At 45.1% G+C, this 26,354-nt stretch overlaps 2 protein-coding genes across 8 annotated transcripts; both read left to right on the forward strand.

Moving 5' to 3' along the window:
- Window positions 1–2,045: 2,045 nt before the first annotated feature.
- zfyve27 (zinc finger, FYVE domain containing 27) lies at window positions 2,046–19,320 on the forward strand. Of its 7 annotated transcripts, XM_083655400.1 has the most exons (13): window positions 2,046–2,339; window positions 2,465–2,530; window positions 3,377–3,625; window positions 4,853–4,923; window positions 5,018–5,204; window positions 5,590–5,685; window positions 5,881–6,065; window positions 6,211–6,353; window positions 6,616–6,687; window positions 15,353–15,494; window positions 15,668–15,714; window positions 15,823–15,904; window positions 18,359–19,320. In XM_083655400.1, exons 3-13 carry the CDS (start codon window positions 3,387–3,389, stop codon window positions 18,427–18,429), a joined length of 1,335 nt encoding a protein of 444 aa, XP_083511526.1. In that variant the 5' UTR covers window positions 2,046–2,339; window positions 2,465–2,530; window positions 3,377–3,386; the 3' UTR covers window positions 18,430–19,320. The 7 variants fall into 7 exon arrangements, with proteins under 7 accessions (XP_083511526.1, XP_083511525.1, XP_083511527.1 ...); XM_083655399.1 differs by lacking the exon at window positions 2,465–2,530; XM_083655401.1 differs by lacking the exon at window positions 2,465–2,530 and having other exon boundaries at window positions 6,211–6,332.
- Window positions 19,321–19,761: 441 nt separating this feature from the next.
- On the forward strand, window positions 19,762–24,600 carry golga7ba (golgin A7 family, member Ba; the record flags this gene model as incomplete). The annotated part of the gene is made up of 5 exons (XM_083655665.1): window positions 19,762–19,788; window positions 22,369–22,494; window positions 23,504–23,656; window positions 23,800–23,901; window positions 24,517–24,600. Exons 1-5 carry the CDS (start codon window positions 19,777–19,779, stop codon window positions 24,598–24,600), a joined length of 477 nt encoding a protein of 158 aa, XP_083511791.1. The 5' UTR covers window positions 19,762–19,776.
- Between the last annotated feature and the right edge of the window lie 1,754 nt (window positions 24,601–26,354).

Consider the following 26,354-nt stretch of genomic DNA (forward strand, 5'->3'; position numbering starts at 1 on the left):
TTTATAGAACATGCATTTAAGTTAGGGCCACATGAAGAAAAGGAACCAGCAAACCTCAAATTAACATTAATTAAGGGTTAATGGATGCTTATTAACACGTTCACTGCCAACAACGAGTTGAGTCGTCAAACAGAATCCAACCGTTCACTGCCAACGACGAGTTGAGTCGTCAAAAAAAAAATATATTTTTTTTGACGGTGCTACGTGGATCAATGCCCCCCGCGTCTCCTATGGAGATATTGGAAGTATTGAATGTGTATAATCTATTTTACCGACCAGCTAGGTGGCGACGGTCCTCTCCCGACAGAGAGAAAGTCAACCAAAAGCAGCCGCCTCCCGCGGCTGCTTCCTCCATTCTCAAGGAAATGGCTTGGCGATTTTACAGTCAGAAACGAACGAGCCTCATTCTCATACTGTAGGCGGGGACGCTTTCGCGCTGCTGCGGTGGGGGGTTCCAGAAATGGACTGGGTGGGCAGCATAAAGCCTAGAGTCGCACGGGGCTTCATCGGGGCTCTCAAACCCAAGAGACGAGTGAGCCCTATCCACACTCGCTGCCAGGGAGGGAGGCTGCTCAAACTCGCTGCCAGGGAGGGAGGCTGCTCAAACTCGCAGCAGCAGCAGCAGCAGCAGAGCACTCGCTTGTGACAAACGCAGGCTGAAAGCCACTAGACACGCCCACGGAGGGAGGAGTTGAAGGAGAGGGCGTTCGGAACTATATTGTTTGGATGTCTGATCTCTCACTGATGCCAAAAATAAATGGTTAAAGTGACTGTTCTGCCTGTTTGATTGAATTTCACAAAACTGCGATTATCTCAGCTTTCACTCTCAGACGCTAAAACCATGCTGTACTCAACGGCTAATATCTACATAACTACTAACTCTACAAACTAACTCTTTTAGACAGAGAAAGCACACATTCTATTAGTACTTTTGTGAACTTTGTGTTCACAAACTCCAAGCAGAAAAGAATCCTCGGCTCTTGTAAAATGAGCCAGAATCCTCAAAAAACGGCTTGGCAGAAGCTACCTACAGCAAAAAAAAAACGGCTGGCAGTCAATGTGTTAATCACTACTAGTCCTGTTAATTAAGGGCCGTTAATAACCAACCCTTACTTAACGTTAATTAATGGTTAATTAATGCGAATGATAATTAACTAAGCATTAATTAACCCTTAATTAATGTACCCTTATTGTAAAGTGTTACCCACGGTTTTATTTGAATAGTTATGCAGGTAGGCTATTGTATTCACCCCTGTCCTGTAACCTAATGTGCACTTACATACTATTTTTAAGGCCAACAATTATAGGCCACTTATACATCTAGGTAGGTCTACATACATGAACATGTAGGTGCGAAATGTAGCTGTAATGTAGGCTACACATGTATGTTTTTTTAATGTTTACCGTCGCTTTTAACTGCTGACAGCTACTATGCTGCGCCTGTTGCTTAATGCACTTTTTATAATCTTTTTTAAAGTTTTGTTGTGATGCTTTTAAATGTCCATTTTATTCTCTTCTTTTCTTTTATTTTCCTGTCAACCATTTTATGTGAAGCACTTTGAATTGCCTCTGTGTATGAAATGTGCTATACAAATAAACTTGACTTGACTTAACTTGAGATGTCCCTCAATAGCCTACCTTGTAAAGTAACCTATGTCTCTGAATTTCTGTAGGTGTGAAATGTGAAATGTATGTCCATACTCACTTTTCCCTACCACAATAAACCAAGAGTACCAAACCAACACCAACTCACAAATACCATTACATGACTTTGTATTCAGCTCCTGGTGGAAAGAGCTGCATTTCCCCCTTTTCTCCTCTCTGCTTAATCAAAACATTGCATTTTCAATAAACAATTATTCAAAAGACATACGTTAATATAACAGTGCGCCATCAATACAAGGTGTTGTGTGTCCAGACACAGCTTTCTGAATGTTTCTGATACCAGAAATTGGAATCGATTAGATCGGACATCATCTGTGCCTCTTCTGTAATCTATTAGTCAGCCTGCTTGGACCCAACAAGGAAGCATTATCTGCAGAGACGGAGCTAACGATTAGCTGGCGATAACGAGCGGTCCAAAACAAAACACGCCCTAGCCGTTTTCTCCATAAAAGATCACGCAATCTGTGAACAGGCTGATTTTGCGAAGCAGATGTCGCAGCGGCACGTCAGGCTGCTGTCAGTGTCATGTGATGACTGAGTTGATTTGGGAAGCGCTTTCTTCCTCCAGGCAGGCAGATGTTCTCGGTGGGACTCGCTAGCTTAACGCTAGGACTTTAGCAGCTCCTGTCACAGCATCGCTGCTTGGCTGTTGGGACGCCTTAATTTCTTGTCAGGTGAGATTTATTATTGGATTACTGTAGCGACCTGTCTTTCCTCGCTGTTTTCAGACACGACAGCCGTTGTCTTCTGTTCAACAAGTCAACTCAAGCTAAAGCTAGCTAACTTTCCTGTTTGTCAGCATCTCACGGGCCACACACAACAAGTCACGTCACGACGACACGGCCACTGGTGTTTCAGCAATATGGTACATACATCTGATTTAAAGCGGATTTAAGTAGATGTTGGCTGTTTCAGTGCTTCCCCCTAGGGGTCATTGAGAGGTTGTTTCCAGTACATTTTCGCACTTAGTTGACTCTCAGGAATGTGCACGACTGATCTAATCACTCTCCTCACTGTTGACAGTCAGGGTTGCCAGGTCTGTGTGTGACAAAACCAGCACAATGGCCAATCGAACCAGCCCAATACCAGAACTCAAAATATGCCACACCATTTTTAAAGTCCAACAGCATTGCTAATTGCCAAATGTATTGCAATATCTACAAACACCATAATGTTGAGAGTGCCAGCATTAAAAGCAGCATTCCCTAAAAAGTGATTTCACTTAGCTAGGTCCTGAGATGGCCTTGTCTCATTAGATACAGCATATCATCACACATCAAATATAGCTCTGCAGTGCAGACTGGTGGTTCTCAACCTTTTTGGAGTCTCAGGGATCCCTGAAACTGTGTGATAAGGCTTAGTTATTCCATAACATATTGTAGATGGGCAGATTTACAGTGAAGTGTGAAACCTAACCTATACGATTTGAATATATATATATATATATATATATATATATATATATATATATATATATATATATATATGATTTTTTTATTTATATATTATTCATGTAATGTTCATGCAAAATAGGTCTACCCAACCAACAGGCAAAAAATATATCTCTTGGCAAATGGCTTCCTTGGGACAAAAGCTTATGAAATGGTTGATGGTCCAATGCATGAAAACATTTGGGATCCTCGATCATATTCAACTGTCATTGCTCATTTTGACATCAGCCTATCCTTTTTTTCTCTTTCCCTTTTCCAAGCTGGACAGTAATGATGATGCATAGTGCAGTGGTGCCCCAGGACACCTCACATGGTGTGCCAGGGGAACGGGGGGAGCTAGTGCGAGTGTCCTCCAAAGACACACCTGGCTCCCCTGATGCGTCTGAGCTGGGCAGCCCACGGTCTGCCCCGAACTTTGACCTCCTCAACATGGTGGTGTCCTACAAGAGGATGGCACTGTATCTAGAACCAGTTACAGATGCAGTGGAGCTGACCCGCTTCCTGCTTGGGTACGTATGCATGCATGTTTGTTTAAAGTACAGTGGAGCAACAACAGTAGTAATAACACAAGTAAACCTTATTTATTAGGGATGCACCCATCCACTTTTTTCACTTCCGATTCCGATACCTGAATTTGGATATTATGCCGATACCAATATTTTTCTTAAATATACAGTATAGGCAAAGATTTGGCCAATTATTATTTATTTTTTTAATATATACCTTGCAAAAAGCAGACAAAATTAAGAAAATATACAAGGCAAAGAAGGATACTATTATACATAGGCAAATTACAGCCAGCCCCTGTGCGGCTGGAATTGTTGCAATTCCGATCCGATCCGTGCATTAGTGCCAATATCGGCACCCGATACCGATATTGGATCGGATCGGCCCCATCCCTATTATTTATACTGCACTTTTCTAAAGCACGGCTACAGAGAGCGTCGTAATAAGCGTGTTTACATGCACATAATATTCTGTTTAGATTGAAGATAATCAAATTAAAATATTCCGCTTATGAGTTGGCACAACCCAACAGCCATATCCCGAATATGAAAAGCCTGTATAAGCTAGTTGGGATATGCCAATATTAACCGGTATAGGGATAAAAACGGTGCCAGTCCAGAGTGTGAAGGAGGTCTCTCTGAAGTAGTTTTAAAAATCCTTTATATTGTGACATGTAAACACCATGGTGGCTGTGGCTCAGGAGGTAGAGCGGGTTGTCCACTAATCAGAAGGTCGGTGGTTCGATCCCCGGCTCCTCCCGTCCGCATTTCGAAGTGTCCTTGGGCAAGACACTGAACCCCAAATTGCTCCCGATGGCCGTGCCAGCACCCTGCGTGGCAGCTTGCCGCCTTCGGTGTGTGAATGTAGGCACAGTGTAAAGCGCTTTGGATAAAAGCGCTCTATGAATGCATTCCATTTACCATAATATGGTAAATGGAATGCATTCATAGAGCGCTTTTATCAACAACCGGGATATTATCCCGGTTGTTGTTGGGTTTGGCAAAGACTGCAAGTGCTGTTTCCATGGAGTCACAAGCAAATGACTATCTCCATGTAAGTGTATGAACAAAAACTGATTACTGCTTGTTCCATAATAACGGACTAAGACCTTAGCCAGGATAAGAGCCATATTCAGAATATTAATGTGTATGTCCAGTAAGTACACTCAATGAGGAAGATGTTCCAGCCAGGATCAGTGTTTACATGACATGTCATTCCTTCTCTCTCAGGTGGAGGATGCCCCTGTGCTCTCTGCTCGTCTGTATTCTCCTCAACATCTTCTTCTTCACCGTTAGCGAAGGTAACATGACATGTAGTGTTGTTAACATTGGTCCACATATGCTATTCGGGGGAGGGGATTGAGCAATCTAGTAACTGTTTCTCTCTGGTGTCAGTGGGCTGGTTCTCTGTGTGTGTGCTGGGGGTGTCGGCGCCGGCTGCCCTGGGTTACCTGCAGGACAGGTGTGGGGGCAGAGCCTCGGACACCGAGCTCCAGAGGAGGCGCTATCATGCCGTCCACCGCAGAGACCTGCAGACGGTGCATCTTACCAAGCAGGAGGCCATGCTGGAAGTCAAAGACCTGTAAGACAGATGTGTCAGGGCTGTCTGTGTGGGGGGGTTTGTTACATGTTATACAATAAATGTTTGTATAACTTGAAAGTCATTTTCATATCATTAACAATATACTGTATTTGACAATTTGTCTGGTATGATCCGAGTTTACCTCGCCTCATGCACTAAACCACACCAATCTGTCACTCTGTATGTTGAAACACACACACACACACACACACACACACACACACACACACACACACACACATGCACACGTACACGTATAATGTCTACAAATGACATTTAGATATGTTTCAACATATTTGTGCATGGGTTGTTGATGAACAAGTCTATTGCTGGATTTACTTGTTGTATGTGTGTCTTCTAAGCGTGCTTATGCGTCTTCCAACAGGTTAAAGCAGCTGGATGATATGTTGTCCTCTGCATGCCTGTCGGCAGAATCTGTTTACAAGGTCTTGTACTGGGACAGTCACTCCAAGTCTTCTAGGTAGGTACCTGCACACATACACGTAGGCAGTATGCTATCAGTATGGTGTATAGTTGATTTGCTTTGTTACTGTAGGCATGTCTCATCACTCAGATCTCCAGGTTCTATGGGGGGATGTTGAGATGATGAGATCAACTTTATTGTCACTACATGGTACAAGTATCACGAGCGAAATTCTGCTTGGTTCCCTCTCAGAGTCGGAGAGCAAAACCGGGGGAACTCAGATGGGGGTGTGTGCCTGTCTTTGTTTCTAATACCCCTCTCCAGGTTCTATGGGGGGATGTTAATAGTGGTGTGTCTGCTCTACACCGCTCCCATGGGCTGGGTGTTAGCTGGCCTCAACAGCGCCCTCTTCCTGTGGAACAGAGACTTCTGCAGAGGTTAGTTCAACCCCGTCAAGATGGCAGCATGGAGACTGGCTGCAGAGCCACAGGCTAAGAACAAATATAAAAACACTCCAACACAATTTCCCCACCTGAATATGAAGCTCGAGTAAAAATGTCGACGTTTCTCCTGTGGCTCCAGTTTTGTTGGACCTCAGGAAGCTGATCCACCAGGGCCCTGCCAACAACTCGGAGGGAGAGACGTGGATGGAACAGGAGCACGGCAGCTCGCTGGACAGGACCCCCACTCCCACTAGTCTGGAGGTGAGGGGGAGGAGCTGTGAGGTGAGGGGGAGGAGCTGTGGAGAAACGTGTCTGTCAGACATGGATTGCGATTACATTACATTAAAGCCGACCAGCACTGTAAGCTGCTTATCGGATTTAGCCCATACTAACCTATACATGTATATAATGGTGGTGGTGGTTGTTGTTGTGTTTGTCTGTGTGTGTGTGTGTGTGTGTGTGTGTGTGTGTGTGTGTGTGTGTGCGTGCGTGCGTGTGCGCGTATGTGTGTTGGGGGCGGTGGCGTGGTGGTGTGGGGGGGTAGGACCTGTCTCCTGGCAGTGTGGAGGAAGCCGAGGAGGCGGAGCCTGATGATGAGTTTAAGGATGCTATCGAGGTAAAAATGCCCCACAAATCTATAACTTTCTTTATATTACTATTTTCATTTTTACCTCCTTTACCATCCTTTCATTCTTACGTATGAATGTAAAACATTTTCACCTTTACTATCTTGTTTCTTTGCCTTTGTAATTCTGTTCCCAGGGGTTTAGTGACCTAACCCTAAATCCCAGTTTACCCCAAATGATTCGCAAACAAGACAAAAGCGTTTTAGAACATTGCCGGGAAAAGTTGTAGCGGTGTAAACTGGCCCGTCTCATCTCGTTGCCAGCAATGCAGCTTGTCAAGTCACAGAGGCTGCCCGCAACTTTCAGTTCGGTTGGGCTTGTTGTGAATCTTTGGTCTAAACCTGGGCTTAAAAAAAGGGGTGGACTTATAGGAAACCAGTAGCCATTACCTTCACATATTTGAAAATTGCTTCATAGCCGCCATTGCTACTGCTTTCCGTCAATGAGGCGTGATTTCTAACCCCACATAGGATAAGCAATAACCACGCCCTGTGGCGCCGGGATTGGCCAGGAGCATTGAAGCTTGGGACTAAAGCACCTGGGGTTTTTCATCTTTTAAAATAAAGATGTTTAAAAAACTATTGCTTGTTACATTTTCAGTGCTGTAGGCCTACCTTTTCTCTGGGTAAGAATTGAGCTTGAAATTAACGATATGACACATTATATTATATGAGCTATGAACGTGAACACAACACCGTTTATATTATTGCATGTTTTTGTAGATTGTGTACATTGTGTAGATTACAATTATTATGCTTATTATTATTACTATGCTAAGGAAGGTAGGTGACCATAATTCATTTCAATGTCCGCTCTCAATATCGCTGTCTGTTCTCAAGAGCTATTCAGTTGGTTCATGAAATCGCTGGGCTGCGTGCCCTCCAGTGTTGCTCCTGGCCAATCCCGGCGCCACAGGGCGTGGTTATTGCTTATCCTATGTGGGGTTAGAAATCACGCGTCAATGAGTGTAAAGGCAACCTCTTACACTGATGACTTGCTTCCTGTCTCTCCTCTGCTGCCCTCTGAACTCAGGAGCATTCTGTTTCCTTGCAGGTGAGTTTTGCCCCCTTGTGTTGAGAAGAAGCTACTGCAGTGACACTGTGAAACCTGCTTTTTAGCCTTTGACACGTGAAGAACCATTACATGGGGCTGTGTGCTTGTGTGGGTCGACCTAAGGATGTAGTGTTTGCTTTGCTTTTGTGTGTGTGTGTGTGTGTGTGCGTGAGTGCGTGCGTGCGCATGTGCGTGTGCGTGTGCGTTCCTGTGTAGTCTGATCTAGGGCTGCAACTAATGATTATTTACGTTATCAATTAATCTGACGATTATTCTCTCAACTAATTTTGTCGTTTCATCTATAAAATGTCCCAAAATGGTAAGAAAAATGTTGATCACTTTCCCCCAAAGCCCAAGATGACATCCTCATCACCAACCCCAAAGATAATCAGTTTACGGTCATAGAAGACTAAAGAAACCATGAATATTCACATTTAAGAAGCTGGTACTACACAATTGTAGTATTTTTATGCCTCCACCGGCGATAGCCAGGCCGGAGGCATTATGGATCCGGGTTATCCGTCCGTCCGTCCGAGGTTCGTTAACGCAATATCTGAGGAACGCCTTGACGGAATTTCATCAAATTTGCCTTAAACATCCACTTAGACTCAAGGATGATCTGATTAGATTTTGGTGGTCAAACGTCAAGGTCACTATGACCTCATGAACGCCATTCCCAAGTTCGTTAACGCAATATCTCAAGAACGGCTTGATAGAATTTGTTCTGATTTGGCTCAAACATCGACTTGGACGCAAGGATGAACTGATTCCATTTTGGTTATCAAAGGTCAAAGTTCAAGGTCACTGTGACCTCACACACCCAATTTTCAAGCTCTGTAACGCAACATCTCAGGAGCGCCTTGACGGAATTTCTTCCAATTTGCCTCAAATGGCGATTTGGACTGTAGAATGAACTAATGGCGGAGGCATAAGTCCGCGTTGCGGTCGTTCTAGTTTCCATTTAAAATTAGTCTAAATGATTAATCGATTATAAAAAATACTTGATGATTACTTTTCTGTCGATTGATTAATCGACTAATCTTTGCAGCTCTAGTCTGATCTACAACCAAGGGGCAACAGCCATAGCTGAAATATGAAGCGAATGCGGAAGTGCCTTAAACCTGCATTATTTCTAATGGCCAGCAAAAATAAGTCCAATAGACCCTTCTAACGGGGGCCATTTTGTGTCAAAAAGGCAGGGTAAACACAGGTGCAAGCAAAACACTAATGAGGGTTTCAAACTTCCATGGTTGGAACCCTCATTAATGTTTTGCTTGCACCTGTGTGTAAACTGCCTTTTTGACACAAAATGGCCCCTGTGAAAAGGGTCTATTTTATAGAAGTCAATGGGAAAATGACCTCACTTCTCACTTGATTTATTACCGACGATAAAGCAGACTATGCTTTGGGGCGTGATTGACAGGTCGCCTGTCCAGTGATGGCGCAGCTCGCCGATTACGGACCAATAGCAGGCGGCTCTGTGCGAAACCTCTGGTCTCATGCTAGCTGCTTCTGGCTGCAAAAAACCAAGATCGGTCAAAATGCCAAACTCGAGGGTCCAAAACGGGAGTCCACGAACCAATGGGTGACGTCACGGTGGCTACGTCTATATTTTGATACAGTTTATGTCTACAACATGCAGTGCTGAATATCAATGCTTGATACAGTTTATGTCTACAACATGCAGTGCTGAATATCAATGCTTGATACAGTTTATGTCTACAACATGCAGTGCTGAATATCAATGCTTGTGGGTAACATTGTTCTCATGTGTTGCACTGCTGCTTGGTAAGGAAACACCTTTGGTCTTAGTGGTAAGTGGATTTACCATCCGTCCATCCACCCACACACGCACGATGTTCCCTCTCTTTCCCCTGCCAGTATGAGGCCATTTACACCTGGCGCTAACATGTGTTTTCTTTGATCAGATTGCAATCGGATTGTATTTTATCACTTGAAATGCCAGGTGTAAACACCCCCAAAATGCATTGAAGAAGGATTGCAATCTGATCGGCCAAACCACCTCCGGAGGTGGTCAGGGATGCATTGAGGCCATTTACACCTGGCATTAACATGCGTTTTCTGCCATCAGATTGCAATCCGATTGTATTTTATCACTTGAAAGTACAGGTGTAAACACCCCCAAAACGCATTGAAGAAGGATTGCAATCTGATCGGCCAAACCACCTCCGGAGGTGGTCAGGGACGCATTATGACAACATTTAACACAAGTGTAAATGCAATGCGTCCTCTCAAAACGCATTCAGCAACTACCGGAAATACATAATCTTCGGAAGTCGGTGACGGCGCGCACACCTGTCCTGAACGCAATTCCCTGGCAGCACCGCACCGGTGTGTGCCCTCATCTCGGAGGTTTTGCCACGGCTGTAACCACCTGTGTTGCGTTCAGGTAACATCCTAAATTACAATATTATACAATTGAGAGCATAATTTCTCTTTTATATCAACACTTCTCCTTTGGAAAAGGAGTGGAAAATGAAAGGAAAATGAGGGAGAAAGGGTTCGAACCCTTTCCCCCTCATTTTCCTTTCATATAAAAGATAAATTATGCTCTCAATTGTATAACATTGTAATTTAGGATGTTACCTGAACGCAACACAGGTGGTTACAGCCAGAGGAGTTCTGACATCTCCATTCACTCCAATGGACCAGTTTTTTTCCAGGAAGTAGAAAGTGGAACTCTTCAGTAAAAAAAGCAGCACTGTCGAGTTGCAACAAAATAGACAGTGTTGTACTTTGAAAGGGTTTTTCATCCCTTGAAATGAATCAAATTGTACATTATCGGCTTTATTTTAGCATGCAAAAGTAGCGCGAGACCCATTCCTGGCTGTTCATTGGCTAATGATTCTTGCATTTTGGTCCTCCGCTGACGCCACTCTCTTACTAGAGGACACGCCACTCTCTTACTAGAGGACACTAGTTACAGCCAATGACATGCACGGAAAACGTATGTAGGCTATGTGTGTGTGTCACGGACCCAGTGTCTCCCAGCTCCATGGGAGAAGAACCTACAGAGAAAACTGCTATATCGACACGTCTGAAAAACTACCTCATGAGAGCGCAAAAGCTTTTTGCAATATTTGGGAGGTTTTTCGAAATTTACGTGTTTGCATTACCCGATTTTTATTGCGATATTTAGTAATGGAAACACGGCTTACAGACAGGCCAAGGACAAGAACAAGAAAAGTGGCAGGGGCAGAGCAACGTGTCCTTTTTATAAAGAAATAGATGCAGTGCTGCGTGATCGGCCATCGTTTTGTCCAGGTGAAGGGGACGTTCACTGTGCATTTGAGCTTAACAATAACCTCTATTTCCCTGTGCATGTATGCAAACATGCATGCACACGTTCAGGGGGCGCGCGCGTGATGACGTTCGAGCTGGAGAGCAATCGGATTGCAATCTGTTCACCCAAAACGCATGTTAGTGCCAGGTGTAAATGGAATCAGGCTGAAGTGATAAAATACAATCGGATTGCAATCTGATGGCAGAAAACGCATGTTAATGCCAGGTGTAAATGGCCTCAATGTGTACACATTGAAATGAACACAAGTGTAAATGCAATGTGTCCTCTCAATCTGGATACAGCAACTTTATGCGGATTGAGAGGACAACCATTTCTGCAATCTGATTGCAATCAGATTGCAGAAAATGCATGTTAACGCCAGGTGTAAATGGAATCTATGTTACACCAGCATGTTGAGGGTACCTTGGCATGGGCTATTATTACAGAACGCAACAAAGCATCCTTGTTACAAACACATTGATGATAGGTAACATTACAACATTGTAGGCCTATCATTCTTGTTTTCAGTGCTGGGGAAACTAGGTACTTTAGAACTGTAGGTTACCAAACTACTAGCTACATCACAATGAGAAGTAGTTCAACTACATCTTAACTACTTAAAAAAAGGCTTTTCCAACTAAAACTACTTTCAAAAAGTAGTCCAACTACATCCAAACTACATCATTAGAAATGATCACAATCCGAGTCTAGAGTCTGAGTGTAGGTGTGTTTGATTTACGGACTAGGGCAGGCCAGTCCTCCCTTCCGCAGCCCAAGGATGTGTTTTAAGGAGATAAATTCATAGCATTCAATCGCAGACATCTTGGTCGCAAACCACATGTTACTCGAATCAGAGCAGGTGATTATCATTAAATGGTAACCGTGGCATTGTGCCATATTGTATGGCAAAAAAGTGATGAGAATACTATGAATATGTAGTTTGTAGTTAGCTACCTAAACTACATGACCCAAAGTAGTTCACGACTGAAAAAGCTACTGAGATTTGAATCTAGTTAAACTACCACCCAACGACTGCAAATTGTAGTTACCGTAACTACTCTCCCACACTGCTTGTTTTCAGCATGGTCTCTAGTGCAGTGGTTCTCTCATGAGGTGATCATTTCTGAGGTGTACTTGGTGTAAAAAGGTTGAGAACCACTGCTCTGAGTGGTATCTTCTTATGAGGTGGTCATTCATATGGTCAAATGGATGTTTCTGCATTATGACCAAGTATTTTGCATAAATGCACACATGTACTCTGCACCACAGAAGCAAAACCTAATTTCAGTAGTTTGAGTATGTGATACATGGATTATTTGCCTACTTGGCATATATTAACCGATACAGTACATATCGTGCGTTCCTTTATCGCAAAATAACTGGGATGTGGAGGCCAAATGACGTCACATCCGTTTTGTTAGCGTTCCATTTGCAGAAAACTTGAGCTGGGAAGTTCACTGTTCATTGGTCAGATCCAGTCGCTAGCCAGGCTAGCCATTGTTAGCAATAACAATTGATAACAAGGCATTTTGCGCATACAAACACTGCAGCCTCACGTCCACACAGATCGAAGTTAGGCAGTGCTGTGTGTACAGCTGATTTAATGAGACACAAACAAAACAGAAGTGCTAAACAACATTACTACAATTAGAACTACTGTTGTTGCCCGGAGCAGCCATCTTGGATTTTTGAGGTCGGGGCTGCTGAGGCTCCTACGAGTTTGGAATGGGAAATGCCAGCTCTGGTGACGTCACCGTCGCAGCTCATGAACTTTGAAACCGTAAGATTACCAGTTTCCAGTTATAAAGGAACGCACGATTGGACTACTTGATTGACAAATCTGCGTTATGAATGCAGATGTTGCCTTTGCTAAACGGCTGCCTGCTGTGACTGTCGAGCGGCGAGCGCGGTACAAGGTGTTCTGATCTCCAGGTGGCCGGTTTGTTTCGCTGTGCTTTTCTTTGCCGTTCATCCTCATTTTGTTCTGAAAACTGGCATCCTGAAAGACATCAAAGAGGGAATAGACCTTGTTATAAGCCTCATGGGGGACACATGTACACCACAGAAACAGTATGCAGGATTGTGCCTAATGCCTATTCATAGCTTTCAAGGGGCGTTACGTGCTGCCGGGAACGCCCACCTGGCGGTCAAAAAAAAACTTGCCAGCTGTGTCGACTAGTTTCTCACGCTGTGTTTGTTCAGCCAAAATGCCGGATACCTGTTGTGCTATCGGTTGCACTAACCGACGAGGAGACACACCTGGCTTGTGCTTTTACAGAATGCCGTCGGAGAAAGAAAACTCAGACAGGAGGAGGTTGTGGATTTGTGCGATTAGACGTGGTTCAGTCGCTGGGGAGGGCAAATGGCTTTTTTTCTACCATCAAAGTACACACGTTTTTGCGGCCAACATTTCATCAAAGGTAAGCTCAAGTAACGTTAACGGGGTATTTTAATCATTATTGTAACGTTACTTGAGCTTACCTTTGATGAAATGTTGGCCGCAAAGACGTGTGTACAAACGGCTGAACAAACACAGCGTGAGAAACTAGTCGACTCGGCTCGCAGCGGAATTAACAAGTTTTTTTTGACCGTCAGGTGGGCGTTCCCGGCAGCACGTAACGCCCCTTGAAAGCTATGAATAATGCACATATTAAGATCTTTTATCTGACCCTAGTGCTGTGGGTTTGGCTGGGTTTCTTAGAACACGTCAAAACAACAGCTCCATGAATTGCTGTATATGTAACGGTATCTCTCTGCCTGTCTTCCTCTTCGCCTTTCCTCTCCTCCCTCGGTCACCCTCCTGTCTCTCCTCCCTCCGTCACCCTCCTGTCTCTCCTCCCTCGGTCACCCTCCTGTCTCTCCTCCCTCGCTCACCATCCTGTCTCTCCTCCCTCGCTCACCATCCTGTCTCTCCTCCCTCCGTCACCATCCTGTCTCTCCTCCCTCGCTCACCCTCCTGTCTCTCCTCCCTCCGTCACCCTCCTGTCTCTCCTCCCTCCGTCACCCTCCTGTCTCTCCTCCCTCGCTCACCCTCCTGTCTCTCCTCCCTCGGTCACCCTCCTGTCTCTCCTCCCTCCGTCACCCTCCTGTCTCTCCTCCCTCCGTCACCCTCCTGTCTCTCCTCCCTCGCTCACCCTCCTGTCTCTCCTCCCTCCGTCACCCTCCTGTCTCTCCTCCCTCTGTCACCCTCCTGTCTCTCCTCCCTCCGTCACCCTCCTGTCTCTCCTCCCTCGCTCACCCTCCTGTCTCTCCTCCCTCCGTCACCCTCCTGTCTCTCCTCCCTCCGTCACCCTCCTGTCTCTCCTCCCTCCGTCACCCTCCTGTCTCTCCTCCCTCGTTCACCCTCCTGTCTCTCCTCCCTCGCTCACCCTCCTGTGTCTCTCCTCCCTCGTTCACCCTCCTGTCTCTCCTCCCTCTGTCACCATCCTGTCTCTCCTCCCTCGCTCACCCTCCTGTCTCTCCTCCCTCCGTCACCCTCCTGTCTCTCCTCCCTCCGTCACCCTCCTGTCTCTCCTCCCTCCGTCACCCTCCTGTCTCTCCTCCCTCCGTCACCCTCCTGTCTCTCCTCCCTCCGTCACCCTCCTGTCTCTCCTCCCTCGCTCACCCTCCTGTCTCTCCTCCCTCCGTCACCCTCCTGTCTCTCCTCCCTCGCTCACCCTCCTGTCTCTCCTCCCTCCGTCACCCTCCTGTCTCTCCTCCCTCCGTCACCCTCCTGTCTCTCCTCCCTCCGTCACCCTCCTGTCTCTCCTCCCTCCGTCACCCTCCTGTCTCTCCTCCGTCACCCTCCTGTCTCTCCTCCCTCCGTCACCCTCCTGTCTCTCCTCCCTCCGTCACCCTCCTGTCTCTCCTCCCTCCGTCACCCTCCTGTCTCTCCATCGTCACCCTCCTGTCTCCTCCCTCCGTCACCCTCCTGTCTCTCCTCCCTCCGTCACCCTCCTGTCTCTCCTCCCTCGGTCACCCTCCTGTCTCTCCTCCCTCCGTCACCCTCCTGTCTCTCCTCCGTCACCCTCCTGTCTCCTCCCTCCGTCACCCTCCTGTCTCTCCTCCCTCCGTCACCCTCCTGTCTCTCCTCCCTCGGTCACCCTCCTGTCTCTCCTCCCTCTGTCACCCTCCTGTCTCTCCTCCCTCCGTCACCCTCCTGTCTCTCCTCCCTCTGTCACCCTCCTGTCTCTCCTCCCTCCGTCACCCTCCTGTCTCTCCTCCCTCCGTCACCCTCCTGTCTCTCCTCCCTCCGTCACCCTCCTGTCTCTCCTCCCTCTGTCACCCTCCTGTCTCTCCTCCCTCCGTCTCACCTTCAGGAGGACGAGGATGTGCCTCAGGGGCCTCCGGACTATGACACCATCTCTGAAAATGGCCTCCTAAGTCGCAACGAGCCGATACGCAGCAAGGTGTCCAAGCTGACCGAGAAACTGCGTAAGCGCTATCCCACCGCCAGCACAGGTCAGTCCGCTCTTACCCACAAACCCGGCTTATTTCTCTCATTTCAGTATCCGAGCCTCATATCTCAGCTCTGTAGTATACCGACTGCATATTTTCTTACCATAATTCTTGTTTTTTTTTGCTCTTTCTCTATTCCTCTCCGTCTGTCTCTTTCTTACTCCGTGTCTCCAAAGGGAACTGTTCCAGCTGCAGTGCTGTCTTCTCAGTGCTGAAGAAAAGGGTGAGATCGAAAACCCTCTCTTTACGTATTTACGCATCACACCATGCCTCTGATCATATTTACGTCTGCATTTCATCAGTCTCAAACTGATGTCTGTTTCTGTTGCAGAGGAGTTGCAGCAACTGTGGCAACATATTCTGTTCTCGATGCTGCTCCTTCAAAGTGCTGAGATCCTGCATGGGAGCAACAGGTGGGGCGGGGGCGACCATTATCCTATCCTATTATCATTTTTGGTGGTCATTTTTATGCCTCCGCCGGCGATAGCCAGGCCGGAGGCATTATAGATCCAGGTTGTCCGTCTGTCCGTACGTATGTCCGATGTTCGTTAGCGCGATATCTGAGGAACGCCTTGACGGAATTTCATCGAATTTGCCTCAAACATCGACCTAGACTCAAGGATGATCTGATTAGATGTTGGTGGTCAAAGGTCAAAGGTCAAGGTCACTGTGACCTCTCGAACGCCATTTTCAAGCTTGTTAACGCGATATCTCAGGAATGACGGAATTTCATCAAATTTGCCTCGAACATTGACCTAGACTCAAGGATGATCTGATTAGATTTTGGTGGTCAAAGGTCAAGGTCACTGTGACCTCTCGAACGCCATTTTCAAGCTTGTTAATGCGATATCTCAGGAATGCCTTGATGGTATTTCATCAAATTTGCCTCAGACATCGCTTTGGACTCGAGCATGAACTGATTAGATTTTGGTGGTCAAAGGTCAAAGGCCAAGGTCACTGTGACCTCTCGAACGCCATTTTCAAGCTTGTTAACGAGATATCTCAGGAATGCCTTGACGGAGTTTCATCAAATTTGCCTCAAACATTGACCTAGACTCAAGGATGATCTGATTAGATTTTGGTGGTCAAAGGTCAAGGTCACTGTGACCTCTCGAACGCCATTTTCACACTTGTTAATGCGATATCTCAGGAATGCCTTGATGGTATTTCATCAAATTTGCCTCAGACATCGCTTTGGACTCAAGCATGAACTGATTAAATTTTGGTGGTCAAAGGCCAAAGGCCAAGGTCACTGTGACCTCCCGAACTCCATTTTCAAGCTTGTTAATGAGATATCTCAGGAATGCCTTGACGGAGTTTCATCAAATTTGCCTCAAACATTAGCTTGGACTCAAGGATGAACCGATTAGATTTTGATGGTTAAAGGTCAAAGTTCAAGGTCACTGACCTCACACACCCAATTTCCAAGCTCTTTAACGCAATATCTCAGGAGCACCTTGACAGAATTTCTTCCAATTTGCCTCAAATGGCGATTTGGACTTAACACATTGAGTGCCAGCGACGCCATATGGCGTCATTAGAAATTTACCATAGGCTGCCAGCGACGCCAAATGGCGTCAGTAACTCCAAATTGTTTTTTTGACGGGGGGGTGTCGATCTAAGCTTCTTACATCGCCTCTTACAATATTGTAGCTATTGGAGGTCTATAACCTATTTTACAAACCCATTAGGTGGCGACAGCACTCTCCTGATAAGAGAAAGTGGAGCCAAACACACAGAAGAAGTCGCTGGGGAAAAAGGAAATCGCATCGCATCCGTCCGTATGCATCGACATGCATGAAGCCAAACGCCAGCTGTGCCCGCAGCAGCTGCATCCGCTGTCACAACTGAGCACCTCCGTGTCCGCTGCGACAGCACATTCGCATAATCAGCCTTATTATTCTCAACTGGAAGCATGGGAGCCCGTGACAAACACACGCGGAACCAAAAAGCTGGATGTCGCGCACCCTTCACTGTGTGTGCACAGCAAACTCAGCAGAGAGCCACCAGACACATAAGACACACCCAGGAGGAGGCGTGTGCAGTTGAGGGGGGGGGGGGGGGGGGGCACGCAGAGCAGCATACACTTCACCCAGACAGACCCAGACATCAGAAAATTAGCTTCAGAGTCAGTGATGTGCTTGAAATGTTTAATTTCACAAAAGGCTCATTATCTCAGCTCGTAGAAAAAAAGGGCTGTTTTTGGTTCAATCAAGCTATCTTCTCCGGCTCATAACTAAAGAACGGAAAATGGGATCAATAAACTTTTTTTTGCAGGTGATAGAAGAGAGTCTCATCGTTATTTGTGCGTGTTCAGTGTTTACATAGTAATTATTAAAGAAATTATATGACTGTTTTAAAATGCATTGCGGCCTATGTGGCACAGCAAGCAACCTTTTGCCCAAGGGCCGTGGCACTCAAAGTGTTAAGAATGAACTAATGGCGGAGGCATAAATCCGCAGTATGGTCGTTCTAGTTTAATGTTGTTGTATGAGGTACTATTATCATTACTGAGCTGTATCAAATGTTTTACTGACTTTTAGATATACCGCGGGTTGCTGTCATTGTTGTTATTGTCGTTTGATAATTTTATTGTTGTTTTTGTTTTGTTTTTCTTCCCCCCCCCCCCCTGCTCTTTCTTGCCTTTGATTTTAAATACACCATTTTGTATTTGTATTATGATGTAATGTTTTACTTGTGTAAGGACTTGTGCAGGAAGAGTAGTTGCTGCCTTGCTAATGGATAATGGGGATCAAAATAAATAAATAAATGTCAGCATTATAATATATCGTCTTGTCTCTCTTCCTTCTGCTTTATTGTCTCTAATCTATGATCCCTTTCTCTCTCTTGCCTTGTCTCTTCTTTAGCTCCAGAGGCCCAGAGAGAGACTGTGTTTGTCTGCGCTGCTTGTAATTCCTCTCTCAGCAAGTTACAATGAGACGGCATAACATCTGTCGAGCTCGTCTCCCAGGGGCCAGTGGAAGACCGTTCGCTGTTCGCCCCCTTGCCCCTTCACCAGGCTATTGCAACCCTTAAAGATGCATTGGCTTTCCATTTAAGGCACAAATTATATCTGTCAAGATAGAACCTGTTGAACTCCAAGACCCTCCCCACACCTTTCCAGTTGCATCTGTGTTGTACTGAGTGGAAAGATTGATGGGACTTTTCCCACAATATGTTACAGTATAAACCTCCCATGTCCCCAGTCGTAATGGCGAATTGGACACCATGGATGAACGAGACTTACTACAGATCAACGTCTTTCTGGAGGTGCCTCATGGACCTTGTCTCTAACCCCCCCCCCCCCCCCCCCCCTTTGCTGAGCAGAGGAAATGGAAACCATGCTGGGCGGTGGCCAACCGCCGTTGGTGGTGTCAGGTAGTGCAAATAATCTATGAGGTGTGGAGTGTTGTTTTTTGACATGCTTTGCTCATCCAAGTTCATGAAATCAATTCCACTTGAGTGAGTCTTGATATCTCAGAAACTGATCCCGGTGTAGCAGTGAGATTGTACTGTAATGATAAGACTATTGTATACAAAAAAAGATATTGCTGTGGAGGCATCATAACCCAAGAAGTGGATTCTAGATGCTAAGTTTTTTTTAAATCATGATTCAGACACAGATGATTGTAGAAGTTTGCTATGCTTTTATTTTAATCACAATATACATTGTTACTGTAAAATGTTCTACTGTATCTAATATATTTAATTTAAAAACCCAGATTGCACACTATAAAATGACCTAGTTATTAATTCTGTATATTTTGCCCACTTTATGGCTGAAATCTGCCATTATTGAAATAATAAACTCTGTGATGATTTGATTATCTAAAATCAGCTATGATTGTTTTTGTTTATTTTATATTTTGTATTGTATTGTGTGTGTGTGTGTTTGTGTGTGTGTGTGTGTGTGTGTTATATATATATATATATATATATATATATATATATATATATATATATATATATATATATATATATATATATACTAGTAATTTATGGCTTCTGCTTGAGAGGAGTTGAACATGAAATCGTCACTCCAAACTCATTCGCCCTATGTAATTCCAGTGGAAAATTAATTCCAAAGGATGCAATATTGATAATTGTCTTCCAAAGCCTAACAACAACCACGCAGTGTATTTGACATGTTAACCCCGCCCACGCCCCCACCTCTCCGGGTGTGCTCTCCACTCACTCACCCTTCCCCCTCCAATCCGCCCGTGTGTGTCCCACTAAAGCGATTTCAGCCCAGGCAGGGACTCGTCCTACGGCCACGGATGGCAACATGGCGACGGAGGTGAGAACGAACGTAGCAGTAGCATCATTTCTCTATTCCCCTTTTCATTTGTTGTTATGGTTCAGATCAGCGGCATGTGCATTTTTATTTAACAGAATAAACGGGTCATTGTTTGGCATTTCTTGGCTGCACAACAAGGTTAAACTGTGCAACACTACTAGGTTCAGTCAATTGAATCAAGACTGGCGGCCGCGTCCTAAATTCGATTAAAGCTGATCATTTTTGGTCTGGGTAATGTAGGCTATTTGAAAGACATATCCTGAAAATAGGAATTTTGTTTTTCCATTCAAAGAAAAACAAATGAGGCAGAGGCAGTGGATCATGGAGGCGCAGTCCTCGCGATGTTAAGATGTTTTGGTGAAAGCAGATCCCTTTTTGTCTGTCGACTCGAAACGCTCTCTGTTAATCCCGTGGAAAGCCACTGTATGAACCACACACACACACGCGCACACACACACACACACACACACACACGCACACGCACACACACACACACACACACACACACACAGACACCGCGTTCAGCACCAGGGACAGCGACCACTCCGCTATAATATAATATTCCTCAACAATCTTTTCTGTGCTGCAGCTGTTTGACGGATGCTTTTATCCAAAGCAACATACACGTTCTGTACCTGCTTCGTAGCCACATGCTCCTTAAAGCAGTGGTTGGTTCTCAAACTTTTTCATGTCAAGCACCCCTAAACTGACACAAATTAGACCACCCATGTGATCATTTAAATAAATAAATAAGATTTTGTCCCAGGGTCCCCCATCTGATAAGATTTTTGTTTTTAGATGTTTTATTACAGAAGACATTCTGTCATCTTGTTACTAATGGATTGAATTGACCAGCTCAGTGGCCTTGTGGTCTGAGTGTCCGCCCTGAGACTGGGAGGTCGTGCGTTCGATCCCCGGCCGAGTCATACCAAAGACTATAAAAATGGGACCCATTTGCCTCCCTGCTTGGCACTCAGCATCAAAGGGTTGAAATTGGGGGGTTAAATCACCATGTGATTCCCGAGCGCGGCGCACGCCGCCGCTCACCGCTCCCCCGGGGGATGGGTCAAATGCGGAGAACAAATTTCACACATTGTGTGACAATCAGTGGGACTTTACCTTTACCTTTTGAATTGTAGTGAAAATACATGATCGCCCTTTTGGCTGGGTACCCCCTTGAACCACCTCAAGGCCCGGCCTATGGGGATCCCCGGGCCCAACTTTGAGAACCACTGCCTTAAAGGTTACTGTTTTTCTCGCCTGGACCTGTACTAAAAAAATGAATGCTGATGACCTTAAGCGATAGCCACTGCACTCTCTCTGAAGCGGACCAGATCTCCCATAAATTGGTGCGCTCTGTATTCATCCACTTAATCCTGTTCTACCACATCGATCTGTTGTGAGTTGTGGTGAAATGTTGTCCCGTCTCCTTTCAGCTCGCTTCCCTGTAATACCCGAGAGAGAGAGAGAGAGAGAGAGAGAGAGAGAGAGAATGGAAGTGTGTGTGGATAAGATAATATGTCCAGTGCTGGGCTCAGCTCCAACAACGCAACAAGGCTGAATGAGTCCAGACACCCAGACAGAGTGATGATCACAAGCTGTCTGCTTCTCCTCTATCATCCTATACCTCAAAGTCCAAAGACTACAACTTCAGCCACTGTCATCCTATACCTCTCAAACTAAAGACTACAACATCAGCCACTGTTTGTACGCATTATTAGAACAGCTACGCCGACACTAACTTCAGTATTCTCTGCTATCATCCTTGTAGCGCCGCCCACTTGACCCACCAGTTGTGTTATGACTTCCTGTTCAAAACAGTGTCTGTTTTACCTGGTCACTAGTACTGTACTGTCACAGGAAGTGTAAACACACTAGGAAGTAACTGGCTGAGCCCTGTGTTGGAACATACGGTGAATACCTCTAAGTCTAAAGACTACAACATCAGCCACTGTTTGTACGCATTATTACTATTGAACTTTACTTTACTTTACTTTATTGGTTTATTGTGACGGGACAATGCACATTAATGAACATGTTCAGAAATACAGAAGCCTCTATATACGAAAACATGTAAATATGCCGGAGTTAGCTAATGCTAATTTACATCCGTAGTCCCCAATAAATATCAAAACAATCACTCATTACAATCATTCAACGCACAAACCGATATACATGTAACGTGTCATCGCAAGAGATACCACAACATTACAGACATCAAAATTACAGCAAAACTCAGACAGGATGTACATGCAGCATGTCAGTGCTAAAAGAAGAATACTACACATTACGTTCGACAGGTTACATGATAACAATACATAAATACAATATGGAAGGCTACTCTACTCTCTCTTAAGTGCTACACTTAAGTGGTGAAGTGCCTAGTGCAGGAAGAGAAGAAGATATAGATAAGAACAGCTACACACTACAGATACTAACTTCAGTATTTTTCCTCTATCATCCTATACCTCTAAGTCTAAAGACTACAACATCAACCACTGTTTGTACGCATTATTACTATTGAACAGCGACACAGATACTAACTACAGTATTGCATTTGTGTGCGTGATCTGTCCTTAGTTCCACAACCTGCAGGAGCTGAGGCACAGTGCCTCACTGGCCAACAAGGTCTTCATCCAGAGAGACTACAGTGAAGGAACCACCTGCAAGTTCCAGACCAAGTTCCCCTCGGAGCTGGAGAGCAGGGTGATGAGAGGAGCTGACATGATATAGAGAGGCAAAGTGACCGCCTACTTCCTGCTTCAGCACTCTACCAGAGATTTACATCCGCCATGTAGCTATATTTAGAATCGGGAGAGACCATAGAACATTTCACTCGGACCAAAACTTAAAAAAACAACATCGAAAAAATATTTTCTTTAAATCAGATTTTTTTTAAACGTTTTGGTCCTAGTGAAATGTTACATGCTCTCTCCTTTTTCTAAATATATCTGAACCGTTTGGTTTGAACAAGTAAAAAAAAAATTATAAGCATTTTACGAAATGTCTATGGGAAAATAAATGGCGGATGAAAATCTCTGGTACAGTGCTGAAGCAGGAAGTAGGCGTCACTTTGCCTCTCTATTCCTTTTCAATGAAATAAGTCTTCCTTTTTGGTGTGTGTGTGTGTGTGTGTGTCTGTGTGTGTGTGTGTGTGTGTGTGTGTGTGTGTGTGTGTGTGTGTGTGTGTGTGTGTGTGTGTGTGTGAGACTGTCTGTGTGTGTGTGTGTGTGTGTGTGTGTGTGTGTGTGTGTGTGTGTGTGTGTGTGTGTGTGTGTGTGTGTTTCTTGATGTTGATGTGTCATTTGGTGGACAGTTTTCAAAAACTGAAATTTGAACTCCTTAATGCTTCAAAATACAGAGTTCATATTAATACAACCTTGGCTGTTATGTGAAGTATGTTGGCAGAAATATTAGCATAACTAATAGTATTTAATAGCTGTACCACCTGCACCAGTAAAGGGAAGTTATTTCAGTTGTGCATACAGACACATTTTCTGAGTTTCTCTCTTTCACTTTAATTGCCAGAAGTATATTTTCAAAAGTAGCCTATCTGTAATCAGAGTACATACAGTACATACATTATTTAGGTACGGCAACAGAATCCAGAAATGCTTTCTGTATTTTTGATGCATTAGATTACAGTTACAAGTATTCCATTACTACCCATCTCTGCTACTCACACAGTAGTGCTTCTGTGCCTGTGTCTCTCCAGATTGAGCGGACACTGTTTGAGGACACTGTGAAGACGCTGAATAACTTCTACGCTGAGGCAGAGAAGATTGGAGGCCAGTCATACCTGGAGGGATGCCTGGCCTGCGCTACAGCCTATCTCATCTTCCTCTGCATGGAGACACGCTATGAGAAGGTCAGACTGGTGATCTTCAACTCATCGCCTGTTCATTGGTCCAGGAAAATGATTCATATCTGTCTGGAAAACCATTATAAACCCACTTACTGTTTCTTCTCCTCTGTCTTTCTGTCCGGTTATCGGCTGTGTCTGCATGTCAGGTGCTGAAGAAGATAGCCAAGTACATTCAGGAGCAGAATGAGAAGATCTATGCTCCCAGGGGTTTGCTCATCACAGATCCCATAGAGAGGGGAATGCGTGTCGTATCCTTGCTGTTTGGAGTTTGCATGGTTGTGTGTGCATGTGCACAAGAGCGGTTACACTGCGAAAAAAAAAACATCTTAAGAAGTAATATATTTAGCCCCAAAACATGCTTCAAAACAGATTTTTCTTAAACCAAGAGGAACATTTTGACAATGTCTTGTTTCCATTGAAATGTGTGTGTTGAAATGATTTGATTTGCTTTGAAAACAAGTGCATTTATCACACCTCACTGGCACCCCCCCCCCCCCCCCCCCCCACACACACACACACACACTTATTTTAAGAAAATTACGATTTTAGGACTCAAGATGAACATTTTGCAGTGTATGTTTGGCTCTACTATACGGTACTCTAGCAGCATTTGATTTTATTTTATTTGACGGTTACAAATTGAAATACAGTGTACTAAACAAAGTACAGACACGGATCTCAAAGAATAACATCAAGGATAAAGCACAATAAAGTCAAGACTTATTTCCATTGTGGTCCTTGGTCTAAAACAGGTAGATAAAAAAACAACAACAACAACAATATAAACATAAAATAATTAACAGAAGCATTCAATACAGTATGATTTATGCATATGGCTTGCTCCCTAACTCCTCTCGCACCAGATAGAGATTTCCATCTACGAGGACCGGGGCTCCAGTGGCTCCAGCTCTGGCAGCAGCTCTGTGTCCGGCAGTACTGCTCGATGACTGGGCACTTGCCACCACCACCACCACCACGTCCCCCTGATCTGATCACCCCCCAAACCCTGGATGTCAGCCTGGAGAACCTATAGGGCAACGATCCTGTCCCAACCATTAGCCCGTACGTCCCTATAGGCTACGTTCACACAAAGGCTTCTGTTAGCATGTGAGAGAGTCACTCACCATCACTCTTCCATCACATAGAAAAGTGGCTCTGCTGGCTTTTTGGAAGCTGTGCAGCAGCTTCTATAGGTGACATGTGTGCGTGTCCATTTGCAGTACGAGGTGTTCGTCCGTAGCACGATGTCTGTTTGTAGCATGAGGATAGACCAATCTGGAGTAACCTATGCATATGGAGAGGGGGGGGGGGGCGCTCGCATCGCTTCCTTCAACACCTCGGTGGGACTTTTTGACACGACGATGTTAGGATGTGATCTTCCACCGACCCCCCCCCCCCCCCCCCCCCTAACCCCCACAAAAGAAGAAGAAGAAAAAACAACAGCTAATGATTCTTTGTGTGAACGTGCCATTACTTGCCTTCCTGTTCTCTTTGAAGTTAACGCAGTTTGTGTGTATGAAAAAGATGGCGAGGGGAAAAATGGAGAAAAAGAAGTATTGATATTATGGAGCGAAGACCCCAAGACTGCCCAAACCTCATAACTCATAACTCAACTACCACAGTTGCACCATGTGGGGGGCGAGGAGCCAGAAAGCCACCCAGCCCACCTACAGGGATTTGGACTGAATGGAGCTCATCACCATCAACATCAATGCAACATCAACGCACCATCAACATCACGACATTGGCTGTACAGCACATCCTTTTAAAGCTGTTACCCGGATTTGTTTGGGGGGCGTGTGGCAATGGCTCAAATTCACCAGTCTCAAAAGTCCTAATTCCACCGATCTGGGTCTCAAGACAGACACTAGCAAACACAGAGAGGATAAGCAGAGATTTGAGCTGAGTCTCTCAGACTTTCGCTGATCCAACCCGCAGCAAAACCCAGATGTACGAAGGAAAACATAACCGATCCACCTCTGTTGTAAAACATGAGCCGTCTGTTCGATGAATGTAACTCAGCCCATCCATATTTATATAATGTAGCAGATCTGTAGTATTTCCCACATACAGCCTGTGTTTCACATAGACACACACACATCAGTGTTGTAGACGAGTCGAGTCAGACTCTGAGTCTTGAGTCCTGGACTCATTTTCAGGACTCGAGCGTTCGTGTATTTGGACTCGGAAGTTGGAGACGAGGACTCGGACTTGTTAATTGATAACAACCGTTTGTTTTGTTTTGCATTAGTCTTTTTGTAATAGGCCCTAAGCATTTGGCATAAGATGATATTGATTGACAGTATTCAATTTCATGCAAGGGCAGGCTTCCACCTACATGTGGATTCACGCTCCTCTTCAGTAACTCTGGACTCGGACTCAGGTAATGGGGACTCGACCCGGACTCGAGATATAGTGACTTGACTACAACACTGACACGCACGCACGCACGCACGCATGCACGCACGCACGCACGCAACACACACACACACACACACACACACACACACACACACACACACACACACACACACACACACACACACACTAACTAAATACTGAGCTCTTGGTTTCATTGAGTGGGACCAACTCTTCCTACATATTGATTATGCAAAGACACACTGTACATGAAATGTAGCAGTAAGTAGGGAAAGGATGAGTCAAAAGTCTTCCTGAGTTTCACCACCCGTCTTCCTTTATC

The sequence above is a fragment of the Poromitra crassiceps genome (assembly GCF_964638095.1).
Source record: "Poromitra crassiceps genome assembly, chromosome: 19".
Taxonomy (NCBI): domain Eukaryota; kingdom Metazoa; phylum Chordata; class Actinopteri; order Beryciformes; family Melamphaidae; genus Poromitra; species Poromitra crassiceps.